Source organism: Mus caroli, chromosome 14, assembly GCF_900094665.2.
Source record: "Mus caroli chromosome 14, CAROLI_EIJ_v1.1, whole genome shotgun sequence".
Classification (NCBI taxonomy): Eukaryota; Metazoa; Chordata; class Mammalia; order Rodentia; family Muridae; genus Mus; species Mus caroli.
Window position 1 is genome coordinate 66,640,147 of NC_034583.1, and position 22,598 is coordinate 66,662,744.

The 22,598-nt window shown below is 46.1% G+C and overlaps 1 protein-coding gene across 2 annotated transcripts in view; it reads right to left on the reverse strand.

The window, feature by feature from the left end:
• The window catches only part of Slc25a30 (solute carrier family 25 member 30), a 29,554-nt gene that overhangs the window by 1,855 nt on the left and 5,101 nt on the right, over positions 1 to 22,598 (reverse strand). Inside the window, exons 2-10 of one of the 2 annotated variants that reach the window (XM_021182065.2) lie at positions 17,945 to 18,073; positions 16,046 to 16,193; positions 12,851 to 12,945; positions 11,567 to 11,652; positions 10,978 to 11,073; positions 10,233 to 10,357; positions 8,151 to 8,289; positions 5,319 to 5,399; positions 2,980 to 4,680 (exon numbers count right to left, since the gene is read on the reverse strand). In XM_021182065.2, the coding sequence (XP_021037724.1) occupies positions 4,639 to 4,680; positions 5,319 to 5,399; positions 8,151 to 8,289; positions 10,233 to 10,357; positions 10,978 to 11,073; positions 11,567 to 11,652; positions 12,851 to 12,945; positions 16,046 to 16,193; positions 17,945 to 18,008 (876 nt within the window). In that variant the 5' untranslated portion in view covers positions 18,009 to 18,073 and the 3' untranslated portion in view covers positions 2,980 to 4,638. Of the gene's footprint in view, positions 1 to 2,979; positions 4,681 to 5,318; positions 5,400 to 8,150; positions 8,290 to 10,232; positions 10,358 to 10,977; positions 11,074 to 11,566; positions 11,653 to 12,850; positions 12,946 to 16,045; positions 16,194 to 17,944; positions 18,074 to 22,598 lie in introns of those variants that run through there. The other variant, XM_021182067.2, reaches the window with a different exon arrangement.

Below are 22,598 nucleotides of genomic sequence, written 5' to 3' on the forward strand. Positions count from 1 at the left end.
CCTGCCTCCTGCCTCCTGCCTCCTGCCTCCTGCCTCCTGCCTCCTGCCTCCTGCCTCCTGCCTCCTGCCTCCTGCCTCCTGCCTCCTGCCTCCTGCCCTCTGCCTCTGCCTCCTGAGTGCTGGGATGAAAGGCATGAGCAACGCCCCCACCCCTCAGCTGTTTTGGTTTTTAATTGGCTTATTGGGGACAGGAGGCTGAGCCTAGGTTGGGGCACAGGCTGTGACCACCCCTAAGTTTGTAGAAGTCTTCAAGCATTGGGTAATGGGTATTAAATAAGGCAGTAGCCAGTCTCTGGTTCCTAAAGAATGTCCGAATGTGAAAGGGGTAACCAGGTGGACTGCATGCTGTCATAGCCACGGAAGTGGCTCTCAGGGGCCTGTGACAAAGGTGCTATTCTTGCCTTCTCTATGGTCACAGACTGCAAGCAGAGAAGATACGTGAAGTCAGTGCAACAATGAATCCCGGCATGTGCCTCCATCGTAGCATCTAAATCCTTGGCCAATGTCGCATTTCCCCCTGCTGGCAGTGTAATGAGACCAAATGTGTCTAACAGGTGCCACCATCCAAGCGAGAATTCCACCGCTCAGAGGCATTTGAGAGCCGCCAGTAGACAGCTGGTGTCCCTCACCTGTGCAGGAAGTTACGCATGTAAGGGCACGGCGTCCCATCTCTTAGGTGAGAGAAGAAAGTGCTCACCCCCCACTCTTAGACCAGAGACGCTGTCAGCAGTGGTGAAGAAGCACAGCTAACCACTGTCACTTGGTAGCCTGAGGGCTCCCGCTGCTTAAATAAAGACCTCCACTCAGGTAAAGCCGGATCCTTAACTATACAGGGAAAGGAAGCCGAAGGGGTGGCTTCCTCAGGGAAAAGAATTTCAGAACAAAGCAGAATGAATAAAATTGCCGCCAAGCCTGATGACAACATGAACTCAATCCCCAGAGCCCACAGTGTGGAAGAAGACAAGTGACCTCCACGAGCTGTCCTCGGACCTCCGCACGGATGCTGCGGCACACAAGCACCTCTTTCGTGCAAGCACATACACACACAAAATAAATAAATGGTGTATATATATATATGTATATATATATATATACCATTTACATATATATGTGTGTAAATAAAAGTGTAAAGTAGTTCTTTGGGACACACAGTTTGGGTTTAGAGGTCAAAGCAGTACTAATTTGATTAAACTCCAGTCCACAACCGTTTGGCCCTTATCGAGGACAGTTCATTGCTTAACATCTTAGGGAAATAAGCACTCTCTGTAGACAAGCGTGGTTTTCTCTGCTGTGCTGAACTCCCTTGACTCTCAGATGGCAGGAAACATGAACCAGAGCTGAGGATGAAGGGTTTCTTCCCATCTGTCTACCTTGCCTCTAGACAAGACTGGGTCATGCACATGGGTGGATACACCTATACCCTTACACATATGTATACCACACACCACCAAGAGTGAACCCTAAGGTAATAAGCTATGGGCACGAGTGACGTGGTACGTCGGTACAGGTTCATCATTCTAATAAGGATGCTGATGATGCAGAAGGAGGGGAAGTACAGGAATGGTCGCCTTCACTCAATTTCCCCGAGAAACTAACAGCTCTAAGAGAATTACATCTATTAACAAGCAAAGTTCCCCTCTTCTACCCAGGATTTAACAAACCATTATATGTCGCTCAAAATTAAGAAGATGGCCATCTGGGCAATCCTTTAGGTAACCCAAAAGTTAACTAGCCAAGTTCATACTAAATTTTGTTGTGTTTTGTGTAACAAATGACCCTGCCAGGTCCAGCTGACCAATGATCCAAGATCCTGCTTCTAGCCACTCTTAGCATGGGATGAAGGCCTGAGGGACTGTGATTGGCCTGTGAATTTTGAATACTTCACAAAATGACATGGGGGTGGGGGTGGGGGCCATCTCTTAAGGACAAGGCAAAGAGTGAGTTGACCCCAGTAACTTCTCCACACAGAGAAAAGTTTCCACGGCTGCTTTCACGGATACTGCCTCTTCCCCAGTCTTCTGGACTTGTTTGGTCTTTGTCTAAATCTCTCTATGTACCCAAAATGACTGTAAGCCATAGTATCATATATTATTTCAGTTTATTAAATAATGAAACAAGGCTTATGCCACACAGTCCAACAATGTATAAAGAGCCTGGAATAGAAAAGCTTGTGGAAAATGTGTACTCTCTTCATAATACATACAGTTTCATAGCTCACAAATAAATATGGAGCACAGGAGCCATTTTTGACATTACAGACCAGCAACATTACACAGAGCATCAGTAACAACATAAACACAACTGCCTTTCCACTTAGCTACAAAAGTGTGAAGGAGTTTTCACCATACTTGAGGAAAATGACAGGTGGTGAAGTGTTACAGCCACACCCACATCACCAAGTGCTTCAAGTTGTCTCGGGGTTAGAAACATCAACAACCACATTAACTCCAGAGAGAAGGCAGGTTAAGACCCTGCCCTATAAGGCACTTAATAAATTGACACTATCCTGGTCATAAAATACTGCAAGTTTTCCTTGAAACATGCTGAAGTTTTACAGTGAAGTGTAGGTTTCTTTTTATCCAGGTATAGATATATACATAATTTGAATAAATTGATAATACTGATAGCCACTCTTTACATGGTCTTCAAAATGGACCTTTTTGTACTTTAGAAATTACCTTCAAACTTAAAAAATAAAGTAGTTTTGTTGTTATTGTTGTTTTGAATTTTGTTTGTTTGTTTGTTTGTTCGTTTTGGCCTGCTAGTGGTGGTGCACGCTTTTAATTCCAGAATTCAGGAAGCAGAGGCAGGAAGATCTATGAGCTGGAGGCCAGCATGGTCGAGAGAGAGAGAGAGAGAGAGAGAGAGAAAGAGAGAGAGAGAGAGAGCGCCAGGATTACACAGAGAAATCCTGTCTTGGAAAATTGGGGAAAAAAATTAGAAAGAAAGACAGAAAGATGAAAAAGAGAGGGAGAAAGAAGAAAGGATAAAGAAAAGAATTTTAATTATAAAAAAAGATTCTTTTTTGTATGTTAAAAAAATTGTTTGAAAAAGTCAATCCTTTCAACTAGAGAGAAAGACTCTGGATTCTACCACTTCAACGGAATGTTCAGGTCAGAATAAAAAACAAAAAAGTCTCTTAACTCATAATGCTAGGAGCCAGGCCAGCAGTCGCTCAGATCCTCTACTGCCATCTAATGGCGTGTGAGGGAATTGTCTTTAAGCCACCGTTGGGCCAGCTCTGAGAGGACTTCAACTTAGCTTTTACTTTTAGAAATAAAATTCTACTTCGCAAACTGTTTTTCAAAGGAACCATTAATTTCAAAAGCCAGATGGAAAAGGTATGGAATAAAAAGCGCCCAACCCTCAGAGAAAACCTGCATGCTTCTGCCTCAAGGAGGAAGGGGCCCCGGGAGTGCACTGGCCATTGCTCCAGCTTAGAGCCTCCTTTAGTGCTAATGAGGTTTTCACAGGGCCAACCTGCAGGCACTGGGCACCCTTCTAGAAAGCTGTTGGCACTTAGAGACACAGTCTCAGAAGAAACAAACTAGGTAGAGTACTATACAGCTCTTATCAGAATGGAGATAAACAGGCCCTCGGGCCATCGATGCAGCTCAGTGTGGGGAAGATACCCAGAATGCACCAGGGTTTAGCCCTGTCATCACAAAAATCCAAGAGGAAGGAAGAAAATAATTTTCCCACTAATTTCAAGGAAATTAACTAGGAAAAACTCAGATAAAGGTTTTGTTGTTGTTGTTTGTTTGTTTATTTGTTTGTTTAACAAACTCACCTCAAGAAAAAGTAAAGGCTAAAACTCTGGAGCCTCACCTCTTCAGTTCACTAACTGACTAAAAAACCTTCACCTGCAGGATTCTTTATTTAACAAAGGCGTTTGGTCCCCAGGCCCAGGAGGGCCCTACGGTTGACCACTGTTTACTGACAGGTGTGCGCACGCTCATCCTTCACGCAGCCACCTCTGCAGTTTTCCCTTCATTTAACCCCGACTTCACAAAGCATGATTAACCCCATTTGTATATGGAAATAATAGACTCTGCTTAAAAAAAAAAATCATAGGGCAAATGGTTACCCACACAAAGGTCGAGTCTTACTTACTGTAAGTGAAAGATTCTGCTCAAGCAGGAACCATGAAGCAGTGCAGTATGCTAGAGATGTACTTCCTACAACTGTCCCAATGTAAAATCTCTTCACTGACAGGAAACTAAAGCTCCCGATGGTAGAGGGATAACAGCACTCCCCCACTTCAGGAGCCTTCTCAGAGGGGCGATGTACATAGCCAGAAGACCAGAGGCAGCGAGGCTGCTCTCCAGGAAGAAAGCAGCTCTCATTTCCTTGCAGGTTTTCTACAGCAAGGAAGGTGTATTATGTACATCTCTAGGATAACTCTAGGATGTCAAGGGCACTTCGATGGTAACCACCGGTGAGTGGGTGTTACTATGCTCTAGGCTCTGAACACAGATGAAAGCATCCAGGACCAACGCATGGCAATCTGAAGAACCTGGCCTCCATCCATTGCTCCCATCCCAGAAGCCGTGATGAGCTGTGCAGTAAGAGGCAGCCAGAAGCACAGGAGGGGCTACCGTCGCAGAAGTCGGTTTGTCAGAACAACGACTTGTGTGGTCACAAGTCCAGTTTCTTCAGTTGTTCGTAAGTCAAAAAGAACTACAGTTACGGGTTAAGGCTACATTAAGAGACTGTAATGTTACCAACCCCAACAGACAATTTAGCTTATCTACTAGCAAATACCTGCAGGCAGCTTGCTGAGTCCACGTTAGTTCCATGCTGAGAGTCTCAGGCTATCTCCCTAGCTGTTGCCCAAGGTCAATTCAGAAGAGAGAGATCAGACCTGAGACCTACAAACCCCTTCACCTGGGCTCTCCAGGAAAGACATCCACCCCTCTTTGCCTGCCACCTGGATGCCAATCAAACACTTCTGGGGTATGCTGTGCCCATGTTCAGTAAGCACCCCACAGTAAGCATGCTTGCACACGGATGGATCCACATCCTTCCCCAGAACGCCACGAGATACCTCACCCGCATCGCTCTGGAATCACAAATACCCTGAATTCCTAAAGCAGATTCTAATGAAGATTGATACCTTTCAATAGACACCATTGAACTAAGAGCCTCGGCGTTGAATGAGGAGACCTCACACCACCTAGAGATGGAGTGGCTACTTCTTATGATCTGAGAAACTCAGAAAATCAAGAACTTCCTTCTACACTATAACTTATAATTAAAAACGAGCTACATTATCTAATGACAGCAGTTTTTACATCGACCACAACAGAAAAGGATACAATGATATTCCAAGGACCAAGGCGCAACCAATTTGGCCAAAATCCTTTATATAGAGCAAAAAACCCTTCGTTCTTCCATGTCTATTAAAAAGAAGACAAAACAGCATTAAGTTCTGTACTGCCCGGTTTCATGTGTCAACTTGACACAAACTAGTCATCAGAGTGGAAGGAGCCGCCACTGAGGAAATGCCTCCGTGAGATCTAAGGCATTTTCTCAATTAGTGAGCAGTGGGGTAGGCCCTAGCCCACGGTGGGAGGTGCCATCCCTGGGCTGGTGGTCCTGGGTTTTATAAAGCAGGCTGAGCAAGCCATGGGGAACACACCAGTAAGCAGCCCCCCTCCATGGCCTCTGCATCAGCTCCTGCCTCCAGGTTCCTGCCTACTTGAGTTCCTGTTCTGACTTCCTCCAACAATAGACTATGATCTGAAAGTGTATACCAAATAAACCCTTTCCTCCCCAACTTGCTTTTTGGTCATGATGTTTTTGTCAGAGCAGAAGAAACCCTGAGACAAGCCCCATTTTCCAGTTATGTCAAATGCATTCACAATGTGTCAAATTGATATACTTTTTAATTAAAATTAAATCCAAAAGTTGAGGATGTTTCCCCTAAGACCTAAATGGTGGAAGATAGAACTGACTCCCATGGGCTCTCTCTGCTGAGCCTGGGGAAACCCCAGATTGCCACAGTGGCCTTTCCAACTGCCCTCAGCTGTGGCAAGGAGTGTCCCCACAGTGCTGCTCGGACCACCACCCACCACCCACCCTGCCACCCACAGCCCACGGTGCCTAAGGTTGGTAGTGTGATAAATATATAACCAGCCCGTGTGTGGTGCCTGTCAAGTTAGTGTTCAGCCCAGGAGGACTGCAGTTCCAAATGGAACTACCACCCAGCTGCTGGAGGCAGAGGATTCCAAAGGGGAAGTGCAGCCACTGGTCTGTGAAATTTCCTAAGACCTAGTCCAATCTAGAGGCAGAGAGAAGATGGAGCAAAATCAAGTGCTTGAGTGGACTCAACGAGCTCTGGATGATGATGCCATTTACAGACTACAATATCCTTCCAATGAAAACCATCAGGGGGCTGGAGAGATGGCTCAGCAGTTAAGAGCACTGACTGCTCTTCCAGTGGTCCTGAGTTCAATTCCCAGCAACTACATGGTGGCTCACAACCATCTGTAATGGCATCTGATGCCCTTTTCTGTCAGGTGTGTCTGAAGACAGCAACAGTGTACCCATCATATTTATATATGTATATATACATATATATATATATGTATATATACATATATATATAACAAATCAATAAAATCTTTTAAAAGAAAACCATCAGGGGTCGTGCAGAAGGCTGAGCTCTTCTCGGTCATTAATTCTACTCAAATGCTCGATATTACAAAGAACTGCTGAGTATTTTCAGCTTTAATCAAAGAACAGAGAGAAATGAATACGTTTTACGTGCTTACTCAAAAACAACATATAACCCTTTTTAGAAGGACTGACTAGAGACCTTTTCTGTCTCTTTGTTCCTTAAAGACTTCTGCATGACCAACCACTGCACACAGAGAAGATGAACCCCTCCCAAAGCAGGCAAGCAGGAACTCAATGGATAAGAAATCAGACTTAAATATTACTTAGTTCTAAGTACAGGTCATTAGCTTCCGTGCCATCTGGGCTGCTAAACAAGCCAGAAATAAGTAAGCAATTTTGATGAAGATAGCATTCATAGCACCTTGCCTCCCAAGTCTCCTGTCGGCCTCATTAAAGCAATATCAGAGGAGTGGGGGTGGAGCTCAGGGGGTCCAGTCCTTGCCCAGCAGGTACTAAGCTGGCTCACTCCCTGGCACCACATAAAACCCAGTGTGGTGGCACATGCCTATAATCTCACTCCTGGGAGGTAGAGGCAGGAGGACCACAAGTTCATGGTCACACTTGGCTACCTACCAAGTTTAGGGCCAGTTAAGGTTATATTAAGATCCTGCCTCCAATAAAGAAGGAAAAGGCTGGTGGAAGGCTTAGCAGGCAAAGCCACCTGCTGTCAAACATGCCGACCTGAGAGAACTGACTCCTCCCACTTGACCTCTGACCTCTAACAATCGTGCCATGGGACCGCATGTACATACGAACAACCCCTGCCCTTACCACCCCTAGCCCCAAAGCAAAAAAAATGAAAATGTAATTCTGAAAATGTGAAGCAATCCTGGAGACTAAGAAGTGTCAAGTGTCAGCATCATGCCGAGACCTGCAAAGCGCCCCGAAGCCTTGGCCACTGGCAACCCAGGGGGCAGCGGAACACCTCCCTCTGCCCCAAACAGTTCTCTACAGTGGGAACTGTGGTAGGGCTCATTTACTCCTGTGAGACACATCTGGAGGGGAATATTTGTTCCAGTTTGACTAAGAGGAAAAAGGTCCACTTTGGAAAAGGAACAGTTTCGCGACCCCGGAAAATGTTAACTAGTTTAGCATCCTTCCTAGCTGGGGAGGTGTGTGTGGAAAATGAACTTCCATTTATAAGATGTCATGTAAATCTTGGACTTCAAACCCTAGTGTGGCAAAATGCTATGTATGTCCTGCCAGGCACAGGCCTTTAATCTCAGCAAAGGCAGGTGGATCTCTGTGAGTTTAAGGTCACCTGGGAGACAGAGAATTTCATGACAGCCAGGGCTGCACTACTGAGAGACTCTGTCTTCTGTCTTCTATGGGCTCATTCATCTTAGTTTTAATACTTATCATAACGTAATAGTGACTTCAGTGTGTGTGTGTGTGTGTGTGTGTGTGTGTGTGTGTGTGTGTGTATGTGTGTGTGTGTGCATGCACGACAATCCTGCAGAGACACTTACCTGCAATAGGCAATCCAAGGTACCCTTATAGCCCGCACATCTGCCATCTCGAAGGGCTCTCTGATTCATCATGCGGGTTCTCACAACATCAACTGGGTTTGAGGCCAAGGCCCCCACCAGGCCACACGTGAAGCTCGAGCTGTTGGAGAACACAGGATTGGAAAAGACAAGAAGTAAGCTACCACTCAGCTACAGCTACAAAGGAGGGAGATGAGACAGCTTTCTCTCTGAATTCCTTTAAAACAAATATGGAGAAGCTACACAAACTGCACCAAGAATGAGGTCCTTGGGGCTGGAAGTAGCTCAGTAGTTAAACGCACTAGTTCTTACACAGGACCTGGGTTCAGAACCCAGCACACTCCAGCTCCAGTGGTTCTGGTGCCCTGTTCTCTGCACGTACCAGGCATGTACACAGTGAATATACATACATATATGCATACTCTCACACAGGTAAAACACTCATACATATAAAAAAAAATAGGCCTAAGAATAAATAAAACACAAGACCGCCTCACTGCACACCCACCCGTGGTCTTGGGTTCTACAGAGCAGTGGTTCTCCACCTTCCTAATGCTGCGGCTCTTTAATACAGTTCCTCATGTTGTGAAGACCTCCAACCATAACATTATTTTCATTGCAACTTCATAACTGAAATTTCGCTTCTGTGATGAATCAGACTATAAATACCTATATTTTCTGATGGTCTTAGGCAACCCCAGGTCGTTCAACCCTCAGGTTGCAAATCACTGTCCTAGATTTTCAGTCTCACTAGACTACCATAGGCTACACTGAGTATCGTTGCTAAACTGAGTTATATTTAGCCTACATTTGCCTGTGAACACAAGTAACTGTAACCTAATTCCTATAACTTGCTGAGTTATATAAAACATAAAATGGAATGGTTACCCTTTCACTCCCGTGGAGAGCTGGGAAGTCCTACGCTGTACCTCAGGGAGATGGTCTGTCTGCCGCTGTTCCCACGCCTCTGGCCATAAACACTCCTGTGCACTGTGGGTGCTGCTTTCTACCATTCTCATCATGAGCGAGCGCTCCTGCTCCTGAACTTTCTTTCTGTTCACACTCAACTCCACTAAGTTTAACTTTGCTGCGGGTTTTATTTTATCAGCACCAATCAGCTCAGAGGTTTTCCCAGCGCGACATTCCTCACACCCTGAATTGGTCACTCTTTCTTTGGGAGGTTGCTCTGTTCGCACAAAGGTTTACTTGTGCTTGCGGCCTACAGAGTTGTGAATAGTGCTCCCCCTAGTGGTGAGAATCAGCACACTTGCCACACTAGGCTAAGTGTCCCTGTCCAGACCAAGTCACACAGATTAAATGATCTATGATATGTTCATACAAATGTGATAAGCTGCAATTACTAAAAAAAAACAAAACAAAACAAAACAACAACAACAACAAAAATTAAGGACGGGCAAGGTGTCTGAGCATTTAAGAGGGTGTATTGTTCTAACAGAACACAAGTTAGATTTCCTAAAGGCTCACAAGTGCCTGGAACTCTGGCTCTGGGCTCTAACACCCCTCTGACCTCTGCAGGCACATACACAAACAGTAATCAAAAATGATTAAGGTGTAAGAGCTGAAGTGAAAATGTATTTGGGTTGTGTTGTCACTTTTTTTTTTTTTTTTGGTTTTTCGAGGCAGGGTTTCTCTGTGTAGCCTTGGCTGTCCTGGAACTCACTTTGTAGACCAGGCTGGCCTCGAACTCAGAAATCCGCCTGCCTCTGCCTCCCGAGTGCTGGGATTAAAGGCGTGCGCCACCACGCCCAGCTCCCGTGTTGTCACTTTTTAAAAAGTAATATAATACAAACATGACCTTATTTGTTGATAAAGTCCATGGTGCTTACAAACATACAGTTTGTACACATACAGGTACACAGTTACCTGTGTAAAGGCAAAGACTTCACTTCATCCCACTCGACTTCTGTGTTATAATTTTTCAAATAAGAAAATACTACACTATTACAATACTTTCTCTAAAACTTCCAGAAACTTACGTAAAAATTTCACCCTACCAAGCTCATGCATACCTAAAACATTAATTTTTAAAATCCATAAACATACAGAAAATGTGTTGCGACAGTGTCTCCCATCAGGCCTGAGAGTATCAGGTGCTTCTTGGTGATGTCATAGACTGGAAGCTCCACGCCGACCACAATGGCTGCCCTCTGGGCTGTGAGGGACACGCCCTGGGGAGAAACGGGAACAGCAAATGATCTCCACATCCCTCCAGACAAGGCCGAGGTGTGGGCAGTTCTATCCCACCCGCTGCCAGTTCTGCCACTAGGGAGAAGCGTGGCATGACAGAGCAGAAAAGGGCGACCAAGCAAGAACTCTGAAAGCTCGGAGGGCAGTTCTGACTCTGGCCAGCCTGGGGCTAGGGCAAACCATGCCTGAAAGCCTCCAGCTTCTCTGTCACACTGAGGGATCATACAGGGTCTAGGGAGGGTCTGTTCTGTGAACCGATGGGCCCCGAGTCATGGGTTCCCAGGAAATAGCACTCTTCATGGGTACTCGCCTAAACACAGACTTCACCTAAGTCATGAAACTGAACAGGCCAATCACCCAATGGGACAGGGACCCAGGGGACATTCTAAGAATTGAAACCACAGGAAGTAAAGATCAAATAAAAGGTACTCAGCTGTCACAAAACCCTGTGTATGTACTAACCAAAAGACACTTTAAAACCACAGCATATTCATGTTCTCACTTTATAGACAGAGAAGCAAAGAAAGAAGTCATCTTCAAAGGCAGGAAGTGGCATTCTTACGCCACGAGGACGCTTGGATTAGACTACAGCGAGGCTCACCTTCCACAGTCCTCTGGTCCCCTCCTGCTGGTAAATGCTAATGAAGCTGTCTATCATGCCTCCTTGAACAGCGCTGTTCTGTGCTTGCATTCGGATCTACAGATCAATAAAGAACGACATGAGAAGGAAACCCATTCTCCACCCCCACCATCAGAGACTTAAGAAAACCACCCACCTAGTGCTTAATGGTGTAACGGTGATTGGGGAAAACTGGCATAAACCAGCCAGTGGTGGCACACATTGTTAATCCCAGCACTCGGGAGGCAAAGACAGGTGGATCTCTACAAGTCTGAAACCAGGAGGTCTATTGATTGTGTGAGTTTCAAGACAACCACGGCTACACACATACACACACACACACACACACACACTGTCTCAAAAGAAAACCCTTTTTTCCTACTCAGTAACTCATAGAGAAACAGGCTACACCTGGTCTTCAAGTGATGGGATTAAAGGTGCACACCACATGCCCTACTAGAGAAAGTGACTTTAATATCAAGGGCAGTATCATCAGTAAGAGTGACCCAGTGCGCTCGCTGCAGTAAGTACGTAAGGGTGGAATGTGCCCTACCACACAGCCCAGACTTACTTTCAAAACATCAGTCGGATTAGCAATAGCTGAGGATATGACTCCAGACAGAATTCCACACACAACATTGACCAGCAGGGTTTCATCTACAAAGACACATTGATTGGGTTTTTTTTTTTTTTTTTTTTTTTTGTATGTAAGAGTTTTTGCTGTAAGTGACTCCAATATAAAAACATTACACTCTACCTGTTTACCTGAATATTGTTATATGCTCTGTGAATCAAGCGATTTATTTTAAAATAACTATCTACTGTTCATCTTTGTTTGCCTAGATGGACACGCAGTCCAATTGCCTTGTAAATATTCATATTTATCCCAGTCTCGTACAGCTATTAGAGCTCTTAACTGTAAGACATGTATTCATGCTGTGCCTTCCTGAAAATGGCTGGTAATTCACTCAATTTTAGGAAATTCAGTTAACAAGCAGAAACAGTGTGGCATGTGGCTAAGCACTGTGAGCATAAAGACAAGTGGCTGTCCCCACCCCTAGCTGAGGAGCTGCTGACAGCTGACGACTTCTGGGACGGTGAGAGCTGTTGTCCTTTAAGAGTATGGCAGCTGGTAGTCAGCCTCAGTGCAGTGGATGCTCTCACAAGTACACAGTGCACAAATTAGAGTCTGGAACATAGGAAACATAATGTTTCGTAAAGGAGGAACATAATGTTGGGAGGGGTCAGGAGGTGGGGGAGGTCAGGGGAGTTAGTGAGGCACGGATTTAAAAATACAAATGATAGGCTGGGTGTGGTGGTGCATACTTTTCATCCCTGCACTTGAGGAAGGCAGAAGCAGGCAGATCTCTGTGAGTTCAGGGCCAGCCTGGTCTACAAATTGAGTTCAAGACAGGCAGGGCTACAAAGAAAAACACTGTCTCGAAAAAACGGACAAACAAAAAGCAAATGGGGGGCTGGGGAGATGGTTCAGAGGTTAAAAGCACTGGCTACTCTTCCAGAGGTCTTGAGTTCAATTCCCAGCAACCACATGGTGGTTCATAACCATCTGTAATGAGATCAGGCGCCCTCTTCTGGCTGTGCAGATAGAACATTGTATACACAAAAAATAAATAAATCTTTAAAAAAAATGACTAAAACATTTGTACAAACAGCTCCTCACACACGTTCTCCGTTCTCCGGCTTGGCTCAGTATGAGCAGTTTGTTTACTCTGTACCCAGTCTTTTCTTTACTGGTAGAAAATTAACCAAAGAATTGAAAACTCATTCCAAAATGTCTGGAACAAAGCAACTCACAACCCACTGACTCTTCACAGGCAGACAGGTGGCCACTCACCTTCTGGGCGTTCCACAGCTAACCGCTTCAGGCTCTGGTACGTTCCGATCTTGATGGTTCCATAGGAGGCCTGGCGCAGCATTGCGGGTGCAATCCTGTCACGTGGGCATGCAGGCAGATGAAAGCCAACCTACTCGTCAGAAACCCTCAGAGGGACCCCCCCATCCACCCCCCACCCCCCACTGCCCCCCCACCCTCTGTGCAAAGGCAGACACTATGGCTAGAATGGGTTTTTTTATTTTACTTTTCCGGTTTGCTCTTTTGAGACAGGGTGTCTCTGTAACCCTGCTGTCCTGGAACCCCATATGTAGGCTGTGCTGGCCTCCAGGGCACCTGCCTTTACCTCCCTCCTGTTGGGATTAAATCCATGCACTACCACACCCAGCTTAAAATGAATATCTTCACATTAAAAAAAAAATGTTAAGAAAAGCAGACTTGGGTCTTGAAATCAGAGGTAATTATTAGGTCCCTAAGTGGAAGCCTGAGGCCCTACTTGACCTGAGGAAAATGCCAATGTGGGGTCAGTTTGCCCGCTCAAGTAAAACGCATAAACATTCCTTGCAAAGAACTCGGGAAGGCGGGTACCACCTGAAGAACACACGTAGTTATTTCCTGCCCCTCTAAGTTTTTCCAATAGGATACACAATTCAAGCCAGAATTAGCAAACACAAGACATAGTTCTCTATCCTGGATACCACCCTCCCATCTCTAGGAGGTCAACCTGTGGCGTGCTTAGCCCATGTTACCTTTCAAACCCAGGACAGAAAGAAATAAGAGCTGAGGTGCCTGCTTAACATATCCAAACAGTCCTGGCCTCCAGCTTCTCCCAGCATCCCTTAGTCCCTGAGTGTTAGAGACTATGGCTGGCAGACCCTGCTCTACCCTGGGCTCTCCAGCCCAGGGCCTGGGTTGCCTTACCCCGAAGGCTCTTCCCCATATAATCCAGACATCTTGGTTACCCGCCCCTTTTTGTACCTCTGCCCTTTAGGCCTTTGCACCTGGTTCCCTTGCCCTCCCCTCCCAGGACCCAGCTCAGTCTGGTCGTGTCCACTCTGGGCTCTCCCAGATGTCTCTGATACTGTCTAAGCTCTTCTCCGACACATCTTCCATAAACTCTCTCCTCTACCAGACCTGGGAGCAGTCAGGGCCTTTCCTTCCCGCTTCATTTCTTTTATTCATTCACTCCTAGCCCCTTGTTCTACATTTCCTACCTCCTCCTATATTACAGCCTGGGCTCCCCCTCACCAAGGCGGCCAGTGTCCACATCTCATGTAGCCTTTGCAGCAGCATCTCGTCTACACCGCAGCTGCACACATGCCCTCTGGGAAGGCCCCCCAGGACTCTGTCTCCTTCCTCTCCTTCCTCTACACACTTCCCAACCCATCCACTCCCATGGTGTCAGGCTCGTCCTAACAGATGATTCCTAGAGCCACATTCCGACCAGTTCTGACCAGTTTCCAGCTGCTGTCTAGCTCTTCAGTTTAGACATTCCACACATGCCCACATTCAATGTCCTACATTGAGCTCACTCTCTCCTTCTCTGTATCAGCCCTCCTCTTCTGTCTCCTGTGGGGATGGGGGTGACGTGGGGGTTATAGCTACACACTAGTGACAGCCAGGAGTCCAGGCCTTAGTGTTTATTTCCTCCCTTCTCACTACCTCTCCTACCCGGGAACCCCATAAGAAAGTCCCACAATGCTGCTGGTCCTGCAGGAGACCCGCTCAAGGCACTCTTCCTATAAAAAGCTCTACCTCAGCCCTCGCTCATCACAGGCGTAGCAAACGAAAGTGTTGATAGGCACCAGGCAGATGCCAAGGATGAGTGAACAGCCTCAGCGCAACTGTGCATGCATTTGCCGGGCCTCAAGGTCAGGTAAGGCAGAGAAAATATCAACTGTAGCTACTACTGTCACAGTGAGTGGGTCCGGGCCTGCTGGAGCTTTCCTTTCTCTTGTTTTTATGCTGCACAATTAAACATTTTTAAAATATTGACTTGGCTGAGCACGGTGACACATGCCCCTAATCAGGAAGCTAAGGCAGGGGAATCATTTGAGCCATGAGTTCAAGGCAGCCTAGGCAACATAGCAAGGCCTTCTCTATGAATGAATGAACAAATGATGAATGAATGAATGAATGAATGAATGTCTTGGCTGGATTTAAAAGCAAAGACCTCTGTGGACTGATGAGTCTATGGAGGGGCTGAGGGCCACCTGTGTGGGACATGTACTTGGCAGGGCATAAAGCTGTCCATTTTCTGATGCTCTAACACTCTGGCTTCATTTCTTGCTATTCACCAACTCCCAACCATCTCCATGCTGGAATACTTGCTATTTGTAGAACTGCAATGCTGCCTAGCTGGATATGAACACCCCACTCTCACCCCTTTGCCTGCCTCATTCTTTTTGAGCCTTCAGGGTCTGATTCTGTGCCTCCTACATGGAGTGACTTTCCTGAACAGCTCCACCTCCCTGCCCTCAACAGTGTGGGACAGACACCGGATACCACTGTAATCCCATTTCCACATGTGCAGCCCCCATCGGTGACAGTTCTACATTCACGAATGTATGATCTACATTCATGCTCGCCCCTCTCTATGCTCTGAGAAAGGCTGATGCTTACAGACCACATCTCACAGACACCCTTCCAGCAGACCTCTAGGAGTCCAACTGGTGGGAGGGGGAAGGGGAAAGGAGAGAGCAGCCAGCCATCCCACCCCATCCCACCTCACCCCTGTAAATGACCCCATATAGGAGCAGGACCCTAAGCATCTACTGACAGTTCAATCTTCTCCAAGGCATCACCCTCCTGGACTGTGGTACCATGATTGCTGCCCCTGGGCCTTTAGCCTAGGGTCACTTCGCCAGTTTCTAGGTAGTTCAGTATCTACCGTTCAATTGTTCCCTTAAGCCTTCAATAGTCCCTTAAGGCCCATCAATTAAACCATCAAGGGTGTTGTGTTCCCTGCAAAGAACTCACTGATATAGGTCAAGTCTTATCTTGCTCACTTTCCCATCAGTAGCTTAATGAATTTAAAAGTGTTTGCAAGCCTTAACCACAAGCTGATATTTTTATCATGGTAAAAACTAGATACTTGAGAATAACTAATGTTCGCCTTCTCCCTCTATGAAGGTGATGCGTTAAGCATGCACTTCAAAGGGCCCACAGTTAGACACAAACACCCAGATGTTTACTCACCCTGAATACAGCGCCCTCAGGCCTTCTTCTCGGCCTATCCTCATCAGCGCGTGCAGCATGCCTCGGTACCTGATCTCTCGGAAGTTGGCATCATTTGTCTGGCCTTGAATCTGAAGCCGTGTCTTAGTTAAATCAATTGGAAATGTGCCTTAAAATATTAAAGAAAAAGAAAAGAAAAAGAATCTCCCTGAAAAAAGAAACATTAAGAAATAGCCAAGCTCGGGAAATAGTTCACTTGATAACACATTTCCCATACAAGCATGGAGACCTGGATTTGATTCCCAGACTCCACATTAAAAAGGTTGAGCATGGTGGAACACTCTGGGGAGGTGGAAATGGGCTGGCTTGCTGACCACGTTGCCAAGCCTACCTAGCAAGTTCCAGGGTATTGAGAGACCTATCCAGAAAAAAATAGGTGGACCCAAAGAATGACTGCCAAGGTTACCTGCTGGCATTCTAGAACTCAGGAAGCTGAGGGAAGGTTAAGAGTTCGAGGCCGGCCTGGGCTATATAGCAACATCTTGTCTCAAAAAAAAAAAAAAAGCAAAGTTAGGCAAAAAAAAAAAAAATTAACAAGCTCAAAAAATGACTCAACACCATTTGTTGTTTTTTTTTTCTGGGAGCTAGTTCATAGCTAGCCTCATGTTACCAAGCCGGGTCTGAAATTTGCTTTAGCTAAAGCCAACCCTGAACTCCCGATCTGCCTTCCCCTCCCTCCCACAATGCTGGTGTGCAGGTATGTGCCACCATACTCAGTTAAACATTTATTTATTATGTCTATCTTTTTATAAAGCTGAGTGAGGAGGCAGAACTGCCACAGAACACGAATAAACAAAATCATTTACACGAAGAGGAAATTCACTTAAAACCCCAAATAGTCTTTATGACAAAAAAAAAAAAAAAAAAAAAAGAGGCTAGGACTGTGTTCAGTGACTGAACAGAGGTTTTAATAAGGAATTTTCTTTGATAAATGAAATCGGATGAGGCAGGTAAGAGTGCTTAATACTGCGGGGCGTGGTGGCACACGCCTTGAATCCCAGCACTCGGGAGGCAAAGGCAGGCCGGTTTCTGAGTTCGAGGCCAGCCTGGCCTACAAAGTGAGTTCCAGGACAGCCAGGGCTATACAGAGAAACCCTGTCTCGACAAAAACAAAACAACAACAACAAAAAGAATGCCAAACACATAGACTCTATGTATGTACTGCATTCTCAAACAGTAACCTGGCTCACAAAGTCCAGGCAGGTTAACACATTCAGGGACAGGAATCAGTCTTTTAAATTCCATCATCCACGCATAGAAAGCTGACCAGCATTAGTGAGTGGTGATTCATGCACCCTGCAAGTCAACTGAGAGAAGGGAAGGTCCAAGCCAGAAGCCAAGCAGTTAGCAAGTGCCTGATAAAACAGCACAGACCCAGGAGCAAGGCAATCGGATGCAGGATCAATGCAATCAGATGCAGGAGCAATGCAATCGGATGCATAGCAGCGCACTCAGATATAGAACCCAACTGATGGAGTAAAGATGGGATGGAGGTGATGCACAAAGTCTGCAATGGAGCGTTAGTCTGCTCAGGTTCAGAGAAGGCCCTGGAGCATGCCAAACTTCTTGCAGCCAGATGGATTTTCAGCGGCAAAGTGGAGAAAGGGGCAAAGGAACAGTGTCCAATCAACCCAAATGGGAGTCATAAAATGGGTCAACTTTCTTCCTAGTGCACTTTAAACCCAAAGTTGCTAATAAGTAGCCAAAATCACTGAGCCGTCTAAAACCATAGCCAAAGAGGCATGTCTGGATATGGAGGGTGTGAGTTCACAAGCCTGCACTTGAATGCCGTGCACACCAAACACAAAACCTGACAGACACCACATCCCTCAGGCAAAGCTTCAGAGTCCGGGCTCTTACCACATTCTGCTGTGATGGAGGCCAGCCCTCCATACACAAAGGGCTTCCAGTTGAGGGCTGACATTTTCAGTCTGGTCGTCTTAGAGTTATTCAAGCATTGCCTCCTACAGGTTTGCCTCCGGGTTTGTTCTAGATACAAAAGGGAAAACTATTCAAAACCATAAGGTCTTAGTCACTGTCCCAATGCTGTGCAGAGACACCGTGACCAAGGCAACTCTTATAAAGGACAGCATTTAACTGGGGCTTGCTTCTAGATTCAGAGGTTCAGTCCATTATCATCATGGCAGGAGCAGGGCTGCAGGCATGGCACTGGAGCAGTAGATCAGAGATATATCCTGATCTACAAGCTAAGATAGAGGCTGGGCCTGGCAAGAGCTTTTGAAACGCCAAGGCCCAACTCCAGTGACACACTTCCTCCAACAAGGCTGTATCTCCTAATCCTTCTAATCCTATCACACAGTTCCACTCCCTGGTGACTAAGCATTCAAATCAATGAGCCTTTGGGGACCATCCTTATTCAAACCACCACAGAGAACTCCCCACATAGGCAGCTTCTGCTCCAAACTCTTTTTTTCTTTTTCTTTTTCTTTTTTTTTTTTTTGGTTTTTCGAGACAGGGTTTCTCTGTATAGCCCTGGCTGACCTGGAACTCACTTTGTAGTCCAGGCTGGCCTCGAACTCAGAAATCCGCCTGCCTCTGCCTCCCAAGTGCTGGGACTAAAGGTGTGCACCACCACCACCCGGCTCCTGCTCCAAACTCTTATCCCTAGGTTTGATTCAGAGAATACCCCCCAAACAACCCTACTACCAACAACTGAGGCAAACCTTGTCTTTCTAAAGCAGAGACTCTGTGTCCTAGGCTCTGTGGTGGTTTGAGTAAAAATGGCCCCAATAGGCTCATAGGGAGTGGCACTATTAAGAGGTGTGGCCTTGTTGGAGGAAGCTGTCACTACAGGTGGGCTTTGAGGCTTCAAAAGTTCAAGCCAAGCCCAGTAGTTCATTGCCTCTTCCTGCTGCCTGCCAATCCAGATGTAGAACTCTCAGGTCCTTCTCCTGCACCACGTGTGCCTGTGTGCCACCACACTTCCCGCCATGATGATAATGACTACACCTCTGAACTGTCAGCCATTCTCAATGAAATGTTTTCCCTTACAAGAGCTGCCGTGGTCATGGTATCTCGTCACAGCAGTAAAACTCTAAGACAGGCCTCAAATGGGCAATCTTAACTTCTTCAGGAGCCTTAACCTACATTCTTCCAGGCTGACACCCTGATGCGTGTTTGCACACTTAGCACAGTACATGGGAGGCTGCCTTCTAGCCAGTCTTACTTACCGTAGATCTCCTAGTTTCTCATGCAATAAATATCTACTATTCACTTACCACCGTCTTAGTGACTCCCTCAGGGGTAACATCAGATGCCTGAGGGATACAAGAGTTGGAAGCCACTCTGAACCTAAATTAAATGAGTTTGTCCTTAACATGAGCACAACCCTCTTTGAGTGTGTACTCAGTGAATGCCAGCTCACTCTCCATACTGTGTTACAGGCACAGAGGAAGCTTGGCATGAAGGAAAGACAGGGCAGACCTTGGTGAAAATGCACACTTTGTTCCTGTTAGCCTCCCATGCTAAACATTGTTTGCACCACCACCCCAGGAGCAGCCATCCCAACAAATTAAGAGTATAGACTTACTTATATTTACTTTTGGACAATTTCCTGTATGGATATGTATGCATACATAATGCACTGTGATTATATTCACCCTTCACCCCAATTATCCTCTGTCTCTTCTCCCTTTCCCTTCTTCCCACTCAGTTTCCCAGTGGAAACACCATTAAGAAAAAAAAAAATGACAGCCCCTCCTCCAGCAACCATTACTAGTCACTAGTTATTGAGTTCATTATCTCCTCCTCTACAGAGACAGAGAACCCAATCTAGTGAGTATCTATAAAGTCCACATGCCCATGGCGCAGCAGCAATGCCATGTCTGGATGGCAGTGTTTCATGATATTCCTCTCCATCCTCTCACTGGCCCAGAACTGACTGATTCAGCCAGGGTGGCTCGCCACAGAGTCCCGGGGATCCATCTGTCTCCACTTCTTCCCGCACTGGGACTGCAAGCGTTCATCACTACACCTGGCTGTTTAAATGTGTTCGGGAGATCAAACTCAGATCCTTGGCAAGCATTGTACCAGCTGAGCTCCCTCTCTGGCCCTCCCCACTATAAAACAAGTCACTGGAATGGACTGATGACTCTTACTGTAGTCACCATGCTCTTGAGCCCTCCAAAACTCTCATTACCCCCAAGCCTGCTCCCACCCCTGCCCACTGTCTACACGACTGGTCTTCAGGGGCTTGATGCTATACACCCATCAAGCAACTGTGTGGTACCTGGGCTTCCTTAGAAGTTCTTCGCCCATGGGTGAAGCCCAAGCATCTGTGCTGTTTCTGTAACTCAGTAAACTAAACAAAGGCTGGCCTCAAGGGCCCTGTGATCTAAATTTCTGCTTATAATGGCTGTTCTGCAATGGTGACATTACAGATGAGTCTTCTTTTCAATCATCTCTTACAAGTGTTTTTCTTTTTTAAAAAAATCGGTGACTTTTAAGCTGTTCTTTTTTTTTTTTTTTTTTAAGATTTATTTATTTTATGTATGTGAGTACACTTCTGGTGAGTACACACCAGAAGAGGGCATCAGATCTTATTACAGATGGTTGTGAGCCACCACGTGGTTGCTGGGAATTGAACTCGGGACCTCTGGAAGAGCAGTCAGTGCTCTTACCTGCTGAGCCATCTCTCCAGCCCAAATGTCTTTCTATAATATATAAACCTAGATGTATGTGGATGGGATTTCTGCACATACACAGATATGCACACATAACACATATATACACACAAACACAGCCAGCAAGTGTTTACGGAAAGTGAATTAATTTACTGGCTAGAGAGATGGCTCAGTGGTTAAGAGCACTAGTTATTCTTCCAGAGAATCTGAGTTCAATTCCCAGCCCCCACATGGCAGCTCACAACTGTCTCTAACTCCTATTCCAGGGGATCCAACACTCTCACACAGACACACAGGCAGACGAAACACCAATGTACATTTAAAAATAAAAATAAATATAGTCTTTAAAATGTACCTTTAATTTTTAGAAATTAACTACACAACCATCACGCCCTCATGCTGTCACTAATTAACCTTCCTGCTGCTATTTCTGGGCTATTTTTAGTTCTATATGTGTTAATATTAAGTATTTTTCCCTCGGTATTGGCTTGTTTTGGTTTTGAGGCATTCTCCTACGCCAGGCTGACCAGGAACTCACTGTGTAGACAAGGAGAGCTCTGAGCTTCTGATCCTCCTGATACCTGGGATTATAAGCAGGCATCACTCCATGTGGCTTTACGAAGTGCTGAGGATCAAGCCCAGGGTTTCATGCATGCTAGGTGTGATAACTACTCTTGGTTGTCACCTTTACCCACCTGGGAAGGGGTAGGTAACCTCTATTGAAAAGGTGGCCTGTGGGTATGTCTATGGGGCATTTTCTTGATGACTACTTGATGTGAGAGGGTCCAAGCTTGCTGTGAGCAGTACCATCATCTCTAGGTAGGTGGGCCTGAGCTCCATAAGAAAGCAGCTGAGTGTGAGCCTGGATGGTGGCCAGGCCACTAGCAGTGTTCCTCTGTGATTCTGCCTGTACCTCCCCTGAGGGTGGACTACATGCAACCTGCCAGAGGAAAGCCTTCCCTCCCCAAGTTGCTTTTGGGAGTATTTTTCTTAAAGCAACAGAAAAGAAACAAGCCCAAAATTTGGTACCAAGAGTGGGGTGTTAGCATGATGAAATCTTCCCATGTCGTTTTAGAGGAGGAAGACCATGGCAATGGTTAGAATCTGGGACTACAGATTTTAATACACGGTTGCTGTGGGAGCTTAGATGATAACACAGACAATGGAGGACTGGCCTGTGACATTTCAGAGGGACACAAAGACTCTATTGGGGTCTTCATGATATTCTGGATTAGGAATCTAATCCAAAATGGTTGCTGGCCAGCTGAGGCTAAAGAAGCAGCTTGATTAACAAGTGACCAGAGTCACCAAGGTCAAATCTTTTGTGCTTTCCTGAGACGACTGATGCTGGTCAGCTGGGACTAAAGAACCAACTGTGATGAATGAGATCAGCCTCACTGAAGTGAACTCCTCTGGGAGTTACTTCTTTAGGGTCAGCACACAAGCTGTGGTCCGGAAGGGCCAAGGGTGCATCTCAGGCTGCTGGCTGGAAGTCGGCAACATCTAAGGATCACCTACCTGGTTCTAGTTTTGAAAACACAAGAAAGGCAAGACTGAAGGGGTCATAGAGAAAAGCTGAGACTATGTAACAACCAGGAGAGGCCACTGGTGAAAGTCTAGCCTCCACTTCAGTGGAGACTCTGGGATACTGGAGATGCCAGGCGTGTGGAATGTGTGCCAAGGGCAATGGCAAATGTGGACTAGAGGGGGCCTGAGTCTACTCGACAAGCTGTGCGCTGCAGAAAGCACAGCTGGAGAGGTGGGGCTGCCAGAGTGTTGGGGAGCAGAGGATCGTGAGTGGAGCCCAGATGCCGGACACTGAGCTATAGGATCTGGATTTTGGTTTTGCTCACACTTGACTGTAACTATGC